Source organism: Lacerta agilis, chromosome 8 (assembly GCF_009819535.1).
Source record: "Lacerta agilis isolate rLacAgi1 chromosome 8, rLacAgi1.pri, whole genome shotgun sequence".
Classification (NCBI taxonomy): Eukaryota; Metazoa; Chordata; class Lepidosauria; order Squamata; family Lacertidae; genus Lacerta; species Lacerta agilis.
This window is the reverse complement of record NC_046319.1, coordinates 50,471,220-50,490,515: the sequence shown is the minus strand read 5'-3', so window position 1 is coordinate 50,490,515 and position 19,296 is coordinate 50,471,220. Positions and strand designations below refer to the sequence as shown.

The window sequence follows — 19,296 nt, the reverse complement described above, 5'->3', positions numbered from 1 at the left end:
TCCCACATGCAGTTCAGGTGGCTTTGAGGAAGGGATGAGGCACATTTGCAGAGAAGGAGATCTGTCAAAGGTCATTAGCCATGCTGCCTAGAAAGATTCTCTACTGTTAGAGGCCTTAGACCTCTGGCTCTCAGGCGCTGGGGACAAATGGCAGAGGAAGGCCCATCACTGCTTTCCCTTGCATAGAGAATTTTAATGGGCACCTGAGTGACTGCTCCCGGAAAGAGAATTCATTTATTAAAATATTTGTACTGTGCTATTCATAAAATAAAATAAGAACCAAAGTGGTTTACAAACATATGTATACACGATATAAAAACCATGCAAACATTTAAAATCAGAGTGCAACTAACTATTACATTTACCTACACTGGCCTCATCCTGTCCTTAAAGTCAAACCTTACATTACACTGAAATAACTTATTTACAGCAATTCCACAGCCTCATACAAGTGCAAAAAAAAAAACTTAGGAATAAAAAAAAAATCTACACTGAAAGATGTTCCTATGATAACATCTTTCATAGTGATATTCTGCTGCTAAGATCACAAGTTTCAAGTCATTGTGAATTTGCATGTATTTTCTAAAGGACATAACAGTTCTGCTCGGAAGTAACGCTTCCTTTTAAAATGGTTTCTTTTTTCATGGTTGCGACATAATATTTAATATTTTTCCTTTGTACAGTTTTTAAATAGTTGGGCTTTAAATTAAACTCTGGTAGAGGGGGAGGGGGGAACCTACAGCACTTTGTGAAAGATTTTATTTTTCAGGGTCACAAGTACCACAGTGCGATTTCTTTCTTAAAACAATGACACTTTAGTATCTCTGTAGTTCTATGAATACTTTTGAAGTGTCATATTAAAACCAATCTCTTGGCCTTCAGGCAAAGAGAAGCAATTAGTCTTCGAGTTGTGAATAAATAAAAATCCATTTATATACCCGTCCTTGACATGTACCTTGCAAATCTTAGAAACTTCATCTAGTGGGAAAAGAAAATGTTACCGACAGAAAACAGCAATACTGAATCACATTGCAACGCTGCTTCCTGGTCTCATTTAGTTTGTATTGCGTCTTTTAAGTATTAATTCATATGTATGTATTCGCACGTACTGAAACCCAGCCACAGAAAGACCCAGACAGGACTCAGAAGAAAGGAAAATCACAGAATAATATATAGGCTTGTATTGCAGGAAAATATGCATCATCACATCATAGGAAGCTGCCTTGTACTGAGCCAGACCATGGTCCATCTAGCCCAGTACTGTCTACACTGGCCGGCAGCAGCTCTGCAGGGCTTGAGGCAGAGGTCATTCCCTGCCCTGCCTGCAGATGCCATAGAATGAACCTGGCTGGGACTTGATTCAAGCAGAGCAGGCAAACTACCATTTTCTCTGGGCAACTTTTTTCTTTCTTTCCTTTTCTTTTTCCAAAAAAACAAAACAAAACAAAACCCTCCTTTATTGTGCATCTGGTTCGTTTCAAATACCTAAGCAATTTTGAATAACACATATTTTTCAAAACCAACTGCTACTGTGTCCAAAAGCTGTTTATGTTCACTTGATTCTAAGTGAGATCAACTAGCCCAGAGGGTTAAAATACTGTTTTATTACTAGTACTGTATGTACGACAGAGGCAAATGTAATTTTTGGAAGTGGCATATATAGGCAGAGACGTGTCATCGGAAGCAAGTATCTTTTCCACCGCTGCTTCCTTTTTTGTGCCGATGGCGACAGCTTGTAAAGTTTAAATCTCAGGGTGGCTTTTGGGTAGCCGCCCTTTCAATCTGGCTGTTCAGATAAGTAGCCTGAAGTAGAAGCCAAACTGGCCCAAGGCCATTTTCTCTATGTTGCCCATAGGTATAAAGGGAACTTACCTTAGAGTGAATCACAGCATGGGGCAACCCAGCTCAGAAGTTTTTACACCAGCCTTGGCCAACCTGGAACCCTCCAGATATATTGGGATACAGCTCATGCTGGGGCAGGGGCTTCTGGGAGTTGTAGTCCAAAACATCTGGAGGGTGCCAAGGGTGGCCAAGGCTGGTCTCCAATGATTAGCAGAGGCTTTCCAGGATTTCATAGAAGTAACATCCCCATCCCTACCCTGGGGATCCAGCCTGGGACTATCCAAAGCAGATGTTCCTCTACCACTGAGCTTTGCCGTCTCAAACTTAGAAAAGACCCGGAAGCGCCAAATCAACAGCCTTTTCTAATTGCACCCAGAATCTGATGGCAAGCAAGATGCTGTTCAGAATGCGGTTCATGTTTCAGATTGGATCCTGCCTTTGAGTGCTGCATATTTTTTTTCCTTTTTAAGTCATGCCTCTAGGGCAGGAATGGGGAACCTTTGCCCTGCCAGATGTTGTTGGACTTCAACTCCCATCAGTCCCAGCCAGCATGGTTCAGGGATGATGGGAGTTGTAGTCCAACCATCTGGAGAGCAAGGCCACAGGTCCTCTTCATAAGGTCAGTGGGCAGCTGATGACCACTGACTGTCTTCCTGAGCTGGTTGGGATGGACAAAGCAGAACCAAACTGGGAAATCTTGAGCTGGATGCAAATCTCTCCACTGACCTAGTTCTTTTTTTTCTCTTTTCTTTTCTTCTTTCCCCCCATTTCAGAAGCTGAACTAAAAAAAAAAATCCATAAATTAAGGAAATTAACTGATGGAGCCTCCGGCATCTTTGTAAGCTATTTAAATCTTTAAATTTACAACATCTTCTGCATATATCAAGTAATTGAACTAACTGCAGGGATGTAACTTTAATGAGAAAATTTCCCTCTTCTCCTGTAGTTTGTACTTGGGAAATAAATAAATAAATAAATTCCCCTTAGGAAAAAAAACTTTCTGTTTATCCTTGTTACAGAAGATAACTTTTTTTTAAAATACAAAAAAAAAACACCACCAAAACCATGAACCCTCAGTTTTAAAGAGGCTTTGCGTCTTTTCCTTTGTATCCCTTGGTAATGAGGAGAAGCATCTGGAAAATCAAGAGTGGGTAGACCAAAATTATGTGGCCTTGACTTTTGTTGGAAAAGTTAGAAAAAGGAAAGGTGATTCTCATTTTCCTTAGCCTTTTCAGAACAATAGAAATGATGGTGGCGTGGGGGGGGGTGGAGATTGTGTAGTTTTTCGACAGTTGCTCCTCTTTGTGGCTAGTAGGCGCTAAAGTTTAAACTTAGTTTAAATCCAACAGACTTGTGTGTCACAAATATGACATATTTCTTAAAATTTATTTATAAAAGTATCTGTATACTGCAATGTAATAAAAAATAAAAAGGTTTACAGCGATAAAAACATTAAACCATACAATAAAACCATAAAAAATTAAAAGCAGACATCAATTAACCATTGGGGAAGAATGTGTTCTTAATTGCCTGCATAGGCCTGGCAGAATAGGCCCGGCAGGCATTTAGAAGTTGGCACAGAAGGTGCCTGCCAAATCTCTAGTGGCAGGGTGTTCCACAGGACTTGGCTGATGACACTAAAGGCTTGGTTTCTCATTTTTGTCAAGTTAGGCTTACCAACTCAGACCTTCCTGCAGATGATCTCAGTGATCAAGCAGGGATAAAAGGAATCAGGCAATCTCTGAGGTAGCCAGGACCCAAGTTGTTTGGGGCTTTGTAAATTAATACAAAGGATAGGCGTGCCTGGCGTACTCTGGTCCATGGGGTCACGAAGAGTCGGACATGACTGAACGACTGAACAACAACAACAAATTAATACAAGAACCTTAGACTCTGAACATACAGTATGGTTGCAAATTCCATGCGTTTAACGTGTGCATATTCAGCTTTACGCGCCTGCCAAAAAATTAAAAAGAGGATGGAAAGGAGGCAGAGTTCCAGAAAAAATCACTTTTGGCAATCCCGCGCACCATTGAATTTAAGGATAAACAAGTTTAGCTTTAGGCATGATCCCCAGAATATAAACCCTGTGTAAGTTGAGGGCTTACTGTACAATGGTACCTCTGGTTACGGACTTAATTCATTCCGGAGGTCGGTTCTTAAGCTGAAACCTGTTCTTATCCTGAGGCACGCTTTCGCTAACGGGGCGTCCCGCTGCGCGATTTCCGTTCGCATCCTGGGGCAAAGTTCGCAACCAGGAGCAGCTACTTCCGGATTAGCGGAGCTCGTAACCTGAAGCGTTCATAACCAAAAGCGTTCGTAACCAGAGGTACCACTGTACTCAAAATAAGATTTGGAAAGTGAGAACAAGATTTGGAAAGTAAGACTGGGGAAGGTGGTGGCAGTCAGTAATACAAAATCTCAAGAGAAGGAATAGTTTCCTCGGGATCAACATCCCGGGTAAGAACTGCTACAGAACTCCCTGGAATTGCAGAGAGGAACACAGGGGAGATTTAACATACTTGAAGGTGCAGGTGATGCAATGTGCTTCAATAGACTGTTCCCAAGCTTTGTCCTCCAGATGTTTTGGACTACAATTCCCATCAGCCTCAGTATGGAAAACATGAGGTTGGGGAAGCCAGGGTCAGATGAATGAACACACACACACACACACACACACACAAGAATGGATATTTTTCTTAAAGTTCTCTGCCCCCATATTTTAATTACTATAAGTGAATTGAGGTCTCCTAGTTATGTCTGTCAATTTCTTGAACTGCTGTATTCTATAACACTGACACACATTTTAATGTCCTTTGTGCAGTTTTTACAGTAAAGCTAAAAAGAAGGATATTCTGGAGAAATTGTACTAATAATGGAGACTTGCAGTTAACCATTGTAATTTGGGAGGGCAACGAAGGGTGGGGACGCACGTCTCCCATCAGTTCGGCTTGGTCTAATTGGAATGTGTGCGCATGGAAAAGTGGTTAATGGGAACTTGGCGGGGCAGTGGAGAATGATGTGCGTTTTAGTTTGGATGACTGGCAGACAGGGATCCTATTTGTTCCTTCCAGGAGAGGAAACAAACGCTTGCAGCTGATCACTGGCAGGACAGGCTGGAGGGATGGCGCTCATATCTGTGAAATTGACAACATACAGCCTATCAAATAGGACTTCCCATGCCAACCCCCTCTATCAAGAAATGCCTCTCTAATAATTTGGAAGTGGGGAGAAGCCCGGGGTAAGATTAGTCTTTTTGCCTGGCTTGAGTGCAATCCCGCGCACGTCGAAGCCGATGGAGAGTCCTTTCCTTCCTCGGGAGCACATCGAGGAGTTTGGGAGGCCATGAATGTTAGGAAGAAAGCAAGGCAGGCAGGCAGAAAGTTGCTCCTGCCAGCCAGCCAAGGGGAGGCAAGCGCGCTCCTCATTGGGGCGCCGAGGGCTGGAGGCGGTTTCCCCCGGAGGGAGCGCGCTGCACAAACGCTTGGCCCGCAATCCGACCTGCTTTTGTTCAAAGTTTATGGCGAAGGCTGGAGGCGCAGGGAGGAGGCGGAGAGAGAAAGCTTCCAGCAGGCGGGTGGGGGTGGGGGTGGCAGAGGGAGGAGGCCAGGCCAGGCTGCTGTAGCCGGGCCGGAGGAAGCAGGAGCGCCCCTGGAGCTGCTCGCCTGCCTGGGCAAAGCCTCGGTGGTGGTGGCGGCGGCGGCGGCAGACATCTCCATCTCTCGCCGTGCGCCATCAATGGAAATGGCGCATTTGGCCCGAGGCGGCTTGCCAGGGCGCTTTTCTCCCGCCGCACAATGCCTGGCCGCGGACGTCATTCGCTTCCAGTGGCCTGCAGGGCATTGGGGGAGCGTTTGCAAGCCGAGGCGCGCGGGGGGGGGGGATCGGGGAGGAGAGAATTAAACAAAATCGGATCCCCAAAGAAGAGCAGAGAGGAGTCATCGAAAAGGGGAGGGAAGGCTTATTCTGCTTGGCTCTCCGTTTGAGCCCCTCGATCGCTGAGCTCGTCTTGTAATTAAAAGAAGGGGGGGGGAACCCGTCTCCAAAACTTGCTCCAGTTTATCAACAAGTGCAGCAGCGGCCCGGTTGCTCCCCTCGTTGTAACGAGGGAGGACTCCAACGATGTGCAAAACGTGCCCTGCCTGACTTATTTGGGAGCTGCAAATTTATGCCTAGTTGGGAAATGCCCCGGGAAATATTACATCAGACCAAATGACAGTGATTAAAATCAGCTTTGCGCTCCCCCTCGCGCGCGCTCCCTCCCTCTCGCGCCCCCACCCCCACCTTTTCCTTCTTTTGCACTAAAGTCTCTCTGGAAGGGACGTGGCCCTGAGGACTCCGGCGGCGCCAAACCGTTATCCTCGCCCCCCCCACCCCCAGCCAAGAAAGACGAAGAGGCAGGACCGTTAGCAAAAAAAGAGGCGAGATTTCGACACAGGACCCAAAGCTTGGTGCTCGCGAGGAGAAGGGGGGGCAAGCGATTTTGCAGGGGGAAGTCGGTGCGACGGGGAGGAGGCAGATTTGCAACAGGATTTTTTTTTCTTTTTAAAAATTAAAGCAAGACACAGAAAGAGTTAATTTAAATAAATAAATAACATATCGGGGGGGGGCAGATTTTGCAGAAGGTTGGGGCCAAGATCGGCTTTTCCTGCGAAACTAGCCCAGGCGAGAGGAGAGCGAAAAGGGCTGAGCTAATTGCAGCCTAACGTGGCGGCGGAGCCGGAGGCGTTTTTTCAGAGCCCAGAGCGAGAAGCCGCTGCTGCCGCCGTCTCCCTTTCGCGGTTTCCTTTCTCTCTCTCTCCCCCTTCTTTTTTCCCTCCCTTTCCCCCCTCCTCTCCCCGCGTTATTTAGAGAAGAGATTATTGCCTTTCTTCTCCCGAGCAGCATCGGCTCCTCTGTTTTAAGGCTCTTCTCTCCCCAATCCCCCTCCTCCTCCTCCGCCACCCCGCTTTCCTCCCCTCCCCGCGCAGACGAGGCAAAACAAACAGAAAAGAAGAAAAGAGAGAGAGAAGAAGAAGCCTGGGCAAATAGATCTACAATAATATTGCATCGCAGCAGCGGCGGCGACAGCAGGGTCGGAGGCAGCTCAGCCAGAGGAACCTACAAAGGTGCCCCGAGCTCCCTCCGCCTCGCCAAGCGAGCGGCGCGCGGCGCGGAGGACGGGGGGCTTGGCCCAGCTCGTCGGCGTTTCCTTCGCCGCCTGCGCTCAAGGTAAGGCGGGCGACCCGGGCTGGCGGGGAAAGGTGGGCGAGCGGGCTCCTCCTGCTTGCCTGCTTCTCGCTCCCTCTCTCTGCTTCCTTCTTTGGTTTGCACCGTGCGCGCCTTCCAAAGCAGGGGATCCCCCCTCCCCAAGTGGTTCTTGCAACTCAACTCGGATCTTGGGTCTTGTGTGTGCAGCAGCCTTTTTTAAAGCTACAGTGACACTTCCAGCCAAACCCTTCCTTTCCACCGTGTGTGTGTGTGTGTGCACACGCGTCTGCATGCATGGCTCCGTGCGCGCGCTTCTTCCGCGCGCCCGCGCGTATGTGTGTAGCTTTGCCTTTTATTTATTTTTTTCTCCCGTTAAAAAAAAAAGACAAAAAAGGCAGGAGGCATCAGCGATGATGGCCAGCTTGGTCGGAGCCCCCCCTCCCCGCCCGAGGCTGCTCGCCTCTCGCTGCTGCCCTCCTAGCATCAAGCTGGAGAAGCGGGAAGAGGGGTGGAAAGGGGGGGGGGAGGTGGAAAGGATCCGGGGCCAAGGGAGCTGCGGCTGGCGTGGAGAGGGAAGCGCGCGGCGCTCGCTGGGGCCCCTGCGGCGTTTGAATGGTACATGCACGAGCGAGCGCGCCTTGACAGTCGCCGCGGCTTTGGAAGTCGGGGGGGTCGGTGGTTGGGGTGACGATGAGGGGCGCCAGAAAGGGCTGCCGGCTGCTTTGGGGGTGAGTGCGGGGCGGGGGGGGCAACATTTGCGCTCCTGGTGCTTTCTGTTTTCTCCCCGGCTGAGGGGAAAGGGGGGCGTCCCTTCTTTAGGAAGCCCCCTTCCCCGAGGGCTGGTTCTGCACAAAAGGCCAAAGAAATGGTGAGGATGATGAAGGAAAAGCGCTCGGGGGGAGCGGGTGAGAGGGGGAGCCAAAGCCCCAGGCAGGCAGGCAGGCGGGTTGTGAATGAAAGTCTGGCGCCAGCGATTAGGAGAGGGCGGCGAGCCGAGCCGGCTTGGCCCAGGACTGCCGGCGATCGTCGGTTTGCGCTGTCGGTACACGCCGCGCGCGGGGCTCCCCAAGCCCTGCTCTGGGGCTGGAGCTCCCCTTTCTAGAGGGGGGGCACTACTCTCTCCCTCTTACATCTGCCTGCTTTGCTGCTTCTGTGAAAGAAGAAGAAAAGGCGCCATGTTGCTCATTTAATTTAATTCTTTGATTTTTTGTTTGTTTGTTTGTTGGGGAGGGGGGCTGCTTCCTGCTACTGCCAAAGCCAAAAGTTTGGAGCCAGCCTCCCTGAATGCTGTTTGGAGGATGAGATGACCAGCTCTCAAAAAGGGGGACCGGCGCTGGTTGTTTGGATGTGTTGGGCCACTTGCACGCTGGCGAGTAGATGGGGATGTCTGCTTGAGTTTGTGCGGAGATTCAGTCTTAAAGACCCCCAGGCTGGGGCCCGTTCAGCATAATGAGATGGCCCTCCACGTGAGCCTACAGAAGGCTGCACTTTCAATACAGAGGGAAGTTTCAGCTGGGACCCGTGCAACTTCTTCCTGTGGAGGAAAGTGCATGCTTGTGTGCTGTGTTTGTTTGTGTGCACACATAGGATGGAGGGACAGAAAGCACCCTGCGTGCCAACTTCTGTGCTTAAGTGAGCTGGAATTTTTTAAGGGAAGCCACTTCCTAGCAATAGCTCTGGCTGAACTCTCCATCCACTTCCATAAAAAAATCTAGGCAGATAACTGACAGGAGGCCATGAACTTGCACCAATGCTACACTCCTAATGACCAGATTACACCTCAGCTGTCAACTCCCTGGTTGTGCAGTTGTTCCACCCCCTGCATCCGTGGGTTTTTAAAGGCTCCCAACTGCGGGGAGCTGAGCATCTTTTGCACAGACAAAGGTGTCCAGGCCTTCTGTGTCTTAACCCACGGGCACATTTTCTACGAAAAGGTTAAAAGACGTTTGCAAAAGGGAGGGGAGCACTAATATTCTCCAGAGGCTCTTGAGGACAAGGACTTTGGGGGGCAGAAAATGCTTATATCCAGGTGCTGCCCTAGACCTGCCTTTGACCAAGAGAGCCCCAACGTAGGGATGGTCCAGAGAGCAGGTTTTAGATTTGATCTGATAAAAGGCAGGAGGTGCAGCCCAGGAAGGTCTCCTGCACAAGCTCCCTTAAAAGTGGGGTGAAGGTGGGAAGGGAAGCTGTGCCAGGCCACCCTTCATTCCAGGGGGGCTCCTGCAGACTTTCCTGCTGGACTCTAGTCCTTATCCGGACTAGTTTGGATGCACTTGAAGCTTTTGAGAATCAGCTGTCTGTCTGAAAGGAAGATGTCCCTTTTTGCATCCCAGAGAAGGGGGGGGGGGAGTATATTGCACTGTTTCAAGGCATCTCTTAAAAACCCGCAGTTTTCATTTCATCTCTTAAATGGGCATGAAGGAATTAAACTGCATGAGTGAATAACAGCATTAGTTTCAATTAATTTTTTTTTTATCCTGGCAACAATAAACTTTAGAAACACAAGCGTTTTTACATCCTTAATTAGTCTGGCTTCCCATCTGTAGGCTTTTAAGTGTCTGTGTGCCTTGATTTAAACTTTGTCCCTCTTTTGGAGCTCCTTTCTTTGCCTGCTTTCCCCCCTTTTTTGTTTTGTTCTTAATCCCCGCATACAATTTGCTGTAGTTTCTTTTTGTTTGCAACCTCTCACCTTCCCTCCTTTGGCCTTTACCTGCTTTGCCTTTTAGTTTCTGCAGTTGCTTCCAGATATACAGATACATATATATTTCAAATTCTCCCCTTCCCCTCCAAAAAAAAAAACCCACAACCCCACACCATCATCAGCAGTATTGGTTACTATGCCCCCCAGGGTGTGTATGTACAAAAAAGGGGAAGTTTTATCCATCCCAAACTTATTTTGCACTGTTGAAGTCTTTTTTTGTGGGATTTCAAATTGTAGCATCTAGAGTGTATATTAAACGAATAATATTCCTGTAGGCTTTTGTGTCTGAGAGAGAGAGAGAGAGAGAATGAAGACGGAGGCAACACCCTGGAAATTTCTGCAGTCTTTCAGCATTCTCTGCCCCAGGGTGATAGCCCTGGGCATGGAGTTGAATGGAGCTCTTACAACTGCCTTCTGTTTACCTTTTATGGTTAAAATAACAGCTTAGCAAAGAAGCAACTTCATGGGGAAGCGATTCGGTGAAATCATTGCAAGCTGTAGCAGCCTAGCTAGTTTAATCACCCCTAGAGAGCGGAACAACTGTGAGCTCAATGGGACACAAAACCATTTTGTGTGTAAATGAGCATAGGATGGTGGTTATTTCACTTTCCACGGGCAAATAGTTTTTACAAGCAGCACTTAGGCAGTTAGCACAGGAAGGCGGGAAGAAATAAGCTGCCTTTTGGAAGATCCTGGTGAGAGATGCTAGGAAGCAGCTCTGCACACCAACATGGAGGCAGTTTGGGTATCAGGTCTGTTGGTTGTTGGCATCATCCAATGAGATTTCTTTTGAATGAGAGCATTGCAAGACTGCCCATTCATTTCAAGCTGGGCTGGCGCAGGAGAATTTCCCAGTGAATCAGTGTCTCTGCCTTCAGCAAACTCTCAGAGATCCTCTTCTTGTGTTGACAAACCACACAGGGATAATTTGAACTACCGGTAATAAAGTGTGCTTAGTTTACACATACACACGAGCACACACACACACACACACACACACACACAATTCTTAATTACTCTGTAAAAACTTTCACTTGAGACTGCCTCGGAATGTGTCAAAAGTTCATTTCAGAAGCAGTAAACCAAAAGACGGTTTGATTCTTTCAGTGCATTCTTCAGATACAAATACAAAAATATTTACCTTTCACTGAATACTTTTTGATGGTGTAGATACAGTGCTTGAGAAAAATGTCATTTTAAGTGAATGAGAGCAAAAGAGTCAGTTGCACGTTTACAGTTCAGCTCATAATATCCATCTTCTGTAACAAAAACAAACAAAAACCTGGGTGGTGTTTTTGTAATCTGCGTACCCATCCTTCTAGTCCACACTGAATTCAGATCTGGGTCCCCATTAGATTTAGATTAGCACCTGCTCGATTTTGTGGACTGCAGACTTGAATTAAAAAAAAATTCTGCATCTAACAATTGAGAGACGGCAACAGTGCACAGAGGTAATTCAAAAAGCAATGCAAGGGAATAGTATAAATTACTAGATTGCACAGTTGACATCCAGAATGAGAAATTAATGTTGTAGCCCTATGCAAAATTACTGGAAAGTGAGCCCCATTGGAAACTGATGGACTTACTTCTGAGTAAAAATGCTTGTGATGGAGCTGTGATCCTGCAGTCCTAATCACTCTTATGCCTCATAGAGTGGAACTTGATTCCAAGGAGACATATTTTGGATGAGGGACCCTCAGACAGAGATGTTGCTGTTGTAGGTTAGCTAGAACACTTTGACAACACTCTTGTTTCTGTAAATTCAATGGGAATCCTGCTTCTGCAAATCGGAACAGTCTGCGCCTTCTGCCTTTATCTAGCGGCTGTCATTTCTTGCCAGAAGTCTCTATTGCAAGATAAAACCCTTGCAAAGTAAGAATTGTTTGAAGGTCTTTCTCTGTGCTAAAATTTCATTCTGAAGGAGGAAGAAGGCAGAACGGTGATTATTCACGAAGGAAATTGCTGCCTTTAGTTATAGGGACTTCCTAGGCAGCTCCTGTAACACTATTATTAGGGGATAATAGGCTAGCTGGGGTCAGAACAAAGACAGGCAGCGGTGACATCAAGCTTCTAGCTGGAGACCCCCAAAAAATTTAAATCCAGGAATCTAGGACGCATAGGAGCTTATTGTGTTCTTTGGTGTTGGGATAATTTGTAGGCATCTGGGGAGATGGGGCATCTACAAGCAGGAAGAAATGCCAGAAGACAATGGGGCTGACACTCTTAAATTATTTGTTGAAAGCAAGTAGTTCTGTTGATGATGTGAAGTATTTGCTTAAGATGGCTCAGGGCAAGAACCAAGAGTCATTTGCTCCTCTAAAGAATTCAGCCCATCTCCTTGAAGGTGGTGCTGTTGTCAAAATGCTAATGATAATTTCCTGCCAACTGGCTGAAGTTTCTGGGACAGCACTAATCTTTGGGGTAGCGCTCAGGTTACATGTCCGTTCTGCGCTTCTGCCCGTCAAGACAGAAAAGGATGTGGATCCGTAATGGGGTGATGTATTTCTGGTGGCAGAGTGGCAAAACAGTCAGTTAAACGTGGAGTTTATATTCTTTGTAACAATGTTCCAAAATTACTTTTCAATCAGTTTCTATGCAATTCGGAAAAGCAAGTGTTTTGCTGCCTGTTTGGGGTGATTTTTGTCCAAGCTCGTACTGTTGCGATGATGTTAAAAAGGGAGACTTTGGGTTCTGAGAAGTACGGTCAAAGGAGTCTGTAAGAAATGGAAATTCTCTGTGAAATATTGCATAGGGCGTGCCTGTCAGATGTTAGCAGAATATAGATGCTCTGTGTTGTGACTGCAAATCAAAATTCCAAGTAAATTATATTATTCTCTGAAATGTTTCATAGCTGTAATATTAGGCATGTTTTGCTGTAATGCGCAGGAGGGGGTGTTTAGAAATGAAGTGGGTAGGCTGTGCCACTTGGAACGTCCTGCAAGATTTTGTGTTGGTTGCCTGTATGTGTGTGACTGTATTGTTTTATCCAGATTATTATTTATTTATTTATACACCACTTATGTGTCAGAATAGCTTCTAAGCATTAAAGCAAACTGAAGTTACCTACTGTCTGTCAAAGTTTAAAATCTGATTGTTGTTCTCTCGAAGGCTGAGGGCAATCAAAGTTTCTTGACATTTTCATAGAAATCTGAATTTTAGTGAATAATTTTATGGAAAGAAAGTCTTTGAGTTTAAACTCCCATTTTAAAAAAGAAAAAAGAAAGAACTGGCTATAAACAGGATTGTTGTCTGTATGCCTAAATAGGTCTGTAATATATGACTTCAGCTTAGAACACAAGATATTTGGAAGTGGTATACAGAGGGTTACAGTGGTCACTTTTTAAATGACATCTTTTGTTCTATCCTCCTCTTCTGCTAGAAGGCTCTCCCTCTAGATAAAAAAATAGGTATTAGTAGTTGTGTTGTGTAGGTAGTTTTTTCCCCCCTCAGAAAAAAATTGTTCTATGTTTGATGCGAATTTTACTACATGTCTAAATGAAATGCCTTAGGTACTGAGGAAGTCACTAATTTAGAGGTGTCTCGTTACTGAGACAAACTTGCAAAAACCCCTGAATCCCAATTCACAAATTGGTTATTCGTTTGTCAGGGGATATTTCACATCTAACACATAAGCCCGCGACCTTTAATTAGAATTTTGCAGTTTGTTTTATGCCCCTTGAGGCTGACACCTTGAAAAAGATCCCCCCCTTGCTTGATTTCTTATTGCTAATAAGCATCTTTTCCCTTTGCCCGCTGGTCCTTTGAAGAGTATGATGCAAATACACTTAATTACGAAGGTTGCAATAATTTGTTAGCTGAATATGTGATCAGGCAGATGCAAAAATGATCTTATTAGATCTGTGATCTCATTGGAATCAAGGTAAAGCACAGCTGTGCTTAAGAGGATTTTTTTTTCCTTTCTCTTTTTTTCTGTCGGGGGCTTCTAGGAGGAAGGCAGAGCGATGTCCCGGCTGTCTTTAACACGGTCTCCGGTTTCTCCTTTGGCTGCCCAAGGAATCCCTCTCCCAGCTCAGCTCACCAAATCCAACGCCCCCGTGCACATTGATGTAGGAGGACACATGTACACCAGTAGCCTGGCCACCTTGACAAAGTACCCAGATTCCAGGTAAGGTCCAACGCATGGAACTTAACGCTCTTTGATAGCAGGAATTCAGCCATAAGACGAGTAGAATCGGAAACTGCGAAATGCTTGTGCTGCTTCCAGATCGAACCCTCCGATACATTCCCCTCCTTCTGTCTTGCAACGTTGTGTTTGAAGCACCTGTTGCGATTGCTGTCCGCCTTCGCCAGTACCCCTGCTTTGTAGCTAAATAAATATGCCCGTTGAAAAGTGATTTTAACCCAGGTGTGTGCACACTCTTGGCAGCCCCAAAGAGAGTTCGCAATGAGTTTTCCGGTTGTGTCTTTTCAGTGAATTTGTCACCGGTGGGAATTTGCTCACTTGTTCCCCAGTCACTTTTGTTTTGAAATTGTTTCGATGGAGCTTAATTTGCAAGTCTGTTTCATCTGCAGTAATCCTGTGCTCAGAAACAGAAAAAAAGGAAGTGCAGCTGAAAGAAATTGTATTCATATACGAATTAATGTGCTCAAGGTTGACTTGAGAGACAGTAATTTGTTGAAGATTCTCCCCTGCATTGTCATTTCTGGGTCCTTCCAGTTTACAGTATTTGGAAATAAGTCCCATTTAGGTGCAATCTTTGCCTCTAAGCACTTTAATTACAGACTCACAAGTCCCAAAGAAATTAATGAGCAAATGTGCAGCATTGTAGTGTTTGCTGGTGCCTTTCAGGGCAAACATCTTTGAAGCTGCGCGTAAGTTTGTTGCTGCACATATCTGAGTTGTGTGCCATTCTAGCGGTTAGATGCTAAAGACCCACCTATCTTGTAAAGCTTGTTGTCAAGATGCTGAGTTTCTGGGAAAGAGGCTGTCCTGGGAAGGTGTTTGGATTAGGTTTTAGGGGTCCCCTCCCAAAAAAACTGAATGATGGATGGGATTTAATTGTCATGTGCATCAGAAGATGTCGGCATCAGATAGATGGGGGTGGATTGCAATTTACCGGTCCAATTGTGTGGTGTAATGGCAGTTAGCAGAGGCTTGGTTCATTATAATGATTCAGAGACTCACAGTTGAAAAGAGAGGAAGCTACATATTAAAAACTTTCAAAACACTCTTTAAAAGAAGGTCCTTCAGGTCTCAGAATTGGTACCAGGTCTGCAGACTGAGGGATAAATCTGTTAGAAAGATTCCTACACAACAACAACAATAATGCCCGGTGCATGGTTTCTGTGCTGTTGAGAAAATCCTCAATTGCTTTTTGTAGGTTCATTGTGCAAGAACTTTCCAGTGAATGTCTTCCTGGGTCTGTCGATCTGACTCCATGTTTGCCCTCGGCTGCCAGAGGTTCTGCTTCACACATTATAAGTGTGCGCCTAAACATGCAGCGTATGGGTGAGACAGGCACATGATTGCTAACGTAGATCACATAGGTTCACTGCTCAGAGGGCCAGGATTGTCTGCAGCTTCCCTGTCACTGTCAAGAGTACACTTGGTAGCAAACCTGGGTTTGTTTTGGTGCGTAATGTGTGGGAACCCCTCAGTGCAGGTCTTGCTGGGCTACAACTCCCATCATCTGTGGTCATTGGCCATGCTGGCTGGGGCTGATGGGAGCTGGAGTCCCAACAACATTTGACTGGGCACAGGTACCCTGTCTCTGCCTAAGCAGCTAAAGTCTGGCTGTGAGATAATACATGACCTTTACTTCTACAATATGGAAATATTATTTCTCCTCAGAAGGACAAAGTGTTTGCTGAAAGCTCAATTTTTTGTGCAATTTCTTTTTGAATTTGAGTTTTTTTGCATTGATTCTGGCAAACCTCTAAACCCAAAGTAGAGATATCCTGCACTATGGCTGTGATTTCATTCTGGGGTAGATGGAGTGAAATACTTTAATGACCTGTAGGAAAGAACCATGGCCTGAAATATTTATCATTTAAACTGCGAAGATGATTAATTACGCTCCCCCGCCGTCTGATTTCTAAGGGATTGTTTATTTGAAGGTGCTGATTTGAAGTTTATTGCGACAGCATCAGCCCAGTGCATAAATATGCTTAATATAACAACGCAAGTGAGAGATTTGGGTTGTGAGGCTTTCAAACTGGGCTCTTCAAAAAATTTTCTGCGTGGGGGTAGCAGACCCACAGGTCATATCTGCCCCCTACAAACGTGCCTCCCACATTTGCCTTTTGGCAAAGAAAAGAATTTAATTTTTGTTGTTAATCTGTGTTCAGCTTGCTCCTCTTCCTCATCCTTTGCTAGCTGTTGTTGGGCTTTCTTGGGTGTCCAAAACACCTCATGTCTCTAAATCAGTTGCCTCTTTTTACCTTTAAAGGGGGCCTTTTCTCCCTCTGGGGTGCTGCTACTGTTGTAGGAAGGAGGACTCCTTTCTGTTTCCCAAGACTTCACAATGGTGGAGCCCCAGAGGGAGGAAAGGTAAAGTGAGGACTTCCTTCCACCCCTGAACTCCATTCTGCTTCTTTGCTAATTAGCAAAAGAGTGCTGGAGTCTGAATATTGTGTGTTCGTCTGAATGTGTGTATGCACATCTGTGTTTGCATGCGAAGGAAGCAAACAGCCCTCAGGGTTGGCCAGCCCTCTTTTGTGGTCCTTGGGTCAGTAAAGGTTAGCCACTCCTGATATAAGTGGCCACATTCACATAATACACACAAAGTTCTGTGATATCACTTTAAACTGTCATGGCTTCCCCCAGAGAATTCTGGGAGCTACAGTTTGTTAAGGGTGCTGAGAGTTGTTAGGAGACCCCTATACCCCTCACAGAGCTACAGTTCCCAGAATGGCTTAACAATCAGGCCCTCTTCCCAGGGAACTCTGGGGATTTTAGCTCCGAGAGAAGGAATAGGTGGCCTCCCAACAACTCTCAGCCACCTTAACAAACTACAGCTCCCAGGATCCTTTGGGGGAAGCCATTGCTGTTTAAAGTGATAGGACGCTGTTTGAAATGTATAGTGCATTTCAGCGGGGCCTCATAGGGCAGCCTTTGTCAACCTGACGCCCTCCAGATGCCTTGGACCACAACTCCCATCATTCCCAGCCAAGAGGACACCAGGAAGATAGAAGGGAGAAGAATGATAGCTTGGCCCATGTCGTCTACTGTATGGCTGGTCTCCTACCAAGTCGTAGTGAAGGGTAGTGGGGATGTGGGGTGTATTGTAAGACACACTTTTAGTTCATGGTGCTAGTGAGGGACAACTGTGCCCTGCCTGAACTCTACATGTGCTCTGGAACACTTCCATAGCTCCATGGATGCGCATGCCTCACCTAAAAAAGGATATTGCAGAGTTGAAAAAGGTTCAGAAAAGGGCAACCCAAATGATGAAGGTGAATAAATGAATAAATAAAAATAAAGATAGGTTGCAGTGTTTAGGACTTTTTAGTTTAGAGAAAAGGCAAGGAAGAGGTGACATGATAGAGGTTTATGAAATTATGTATGGCACTGAGAAAGTGGATAGAGAAAAGTTCTTATCCCTCATAACACAGGAACTTGTGTGGACATCCAGCGAAGGTGAATGTTGGAAGATAAAGGACAAATAACAGAAAGTACTACTTCACACTGCACAATCTATGGAACTGGCTCCCTCGGAAGGCAGTGGTGGCCGCCATCTTGGATGGCTTTAAACAGGATTAGACAAATGCATGGTAGACAGAGCCACCAATGGCTACTTGCCATGATGGTTATGCTCTGCCTCTGCAGATGGAGACATCAATGCCTCCGAATACCAGTAGCTGGAAACCACAGGAGGAGAGAGAGATCTTGTTCTCGGGTCCTGTTTGTGGGTTTCCCTCAGGCATCTGGTTGGCCACTTAAAGAACAGGATGCTGGACAGAGTAGATAGGCCATTGGCCTGATCAGCAGGAAGGTTCTTGTGTTCTTATGCTTGGTTGTACAGAAGGTCCAAGGTTCAGCCTCCCATCATCTCCCAGTAGAGCTGGAGAAGGCATTTTCCTGGAGGGCGGCTGCTTGTCAGTGCGGTCAGTCCTGAGCCTAATGGGCCCATGGTCTGATTTAGTGTAAGGCAGCTTCCAGGATTCCCATAATCGCCGGCAGAATGCAGTCCATGTCCATTAGCTGAAAAGCCAATGTGGGAAGAATTGCTTGAAGACACAAGGTTTGGAAGCCGCTGATATTATGTACGCAGAAGTTCAGAGAAAGTGCTGCAGCCCCAAACATCTGTTTCATGATTAAAGGAAAAAGCGGGAGGGGGGAGAAAGAAGAAAGAAAGGAGGGAAAATAACAACTGGAAATATTTAGAGTATTATCCACACTGGAATTGTTGAAGAGAAACGAGTATGAGACGTGGAAAAATGAGACCTGAGAAAAATCTATTGCTAAGTTTAATTTCGGCGTGGTGAATCACAGAATTGTAGAGCTGGGAGGGACTCCAAGGGTCATCTAGTCCAACCCCTTGCAATGAAAGAATCGGAACCAATAAGTTTACAGTACAAACCTCTGGAGGGGGGACCAGTCAAAGAGGATGATCTGTTTGTCTGAATATCACAGTCAGACAAATGGCAACAGGGAGCGGGACCTAGGGCATGCTGAATTTTTCAAATTTCAAATTCCAAAAACAAGGGGTTCTAAAAAGTTGTAATATGACTTGGGAATTCAAAAGATATTTTGATTAAATTAATTTTAATTTAACTCTGCTTGATAAGTAAAATGTGTGTAAATTGCATAGAAATCATTAAAAATGATAGCCAAGAACTTGCAGTTGTTATTATTATTATTATTATTATTATTATTTTGCATTACCTGATATTTTCAAAAGGTATAATGAAAATGTTTTGGTTTTCCAAGAGCAGTTAATATGCTTTTTAATCAAACATAGATTTACCAAGCTAAATGTTGTCCAATCACAAAGATAACAGCAGATTTGAATAGCCATACTCCTCACTGAAGAAATTTGCAAAAATTAAATTTCATCCCCTAAAATGACACGCCCTAGCGGGACACTGTCTCTTAATATTCATGGGTATCAGCGGGAAGGGCATTTGCAGGGCCAAATTGGTGGTGGCAGTGCAAGGGGGGTTAACCCTTCCACTGCCAGCTGATTCTTCCCTAGAAGCTCCCCCTTTTTTTCTTGGTTCCAAAATGGGAACTGGGCCCAGTTTTTGAGTAGAGAGAGGGAGGTTGTAGGAGGGAATCACGGGGCACTGATGGCTTACTGACAATGTAATTTGATGTTTGCCCTAACCATAGCAACCTAAGAGTTCATAGAAGTTCAGAGGTGGTTTGTGTACTTCCTTTGTTCTCTTGATTCATGAGCAAAATATGTTGCACGTTACCCACTCTGTACTTTGCTTTTGTTATTGGGGGCTAAACGATAAAGGATGAATCTTTCTCACATGATACCTACGACATCGTCTTACCCCATATGTGCCCACTTAACCTCTTCAAGCAGTTGTACTGGAACTGATATAGGTGCCATAAAATACCCATTCTGCATTTGTAAAAACTTTGGAACTCC

The 19,296-nt window shown here is 45.5% G+C and overlaps 1 protein-coding gene across 5 annotated transcripts in view; it reads left to right on the top strand.

The window, feature by feature from the left end:
* Positions 1–6,895: 6,895 nt before the first annotated feature.
* Positions 6,896–19,296, top strand: part of KCTD15 (potassium channel tetramerization domain containing 15) — a 64,350-nt gene continuing 51,949 nt past the window's right edge. Inside the window, exons 1-2 of one of the 5 annotated variants that reach the window (XM_033157402.1) lie at positions 6,896–7,053; positions 13,681–13,859. In XM_033157402.1, coding sequence (XP_033013293.1) covers positions 13,696–13,859 — 164 coding nt within the window. In that variant the 5' untranslated portion in view covers positions 6,896–7,053; positions 13,681–13,695. Of the gene's footprint in view, positions 7,054–7,561; positions 7,648–7,738; positions 7,761–7,796; positions 7,901–12,155; positions 12,228–13,680; positions 13,860–19,296 lie in introns of those variants that run through there. The other 4 variants (XM_033157400.1, XM_033157401.1, XM_033157399.1 and 1 more) reach the window with 4 other exon arrangements.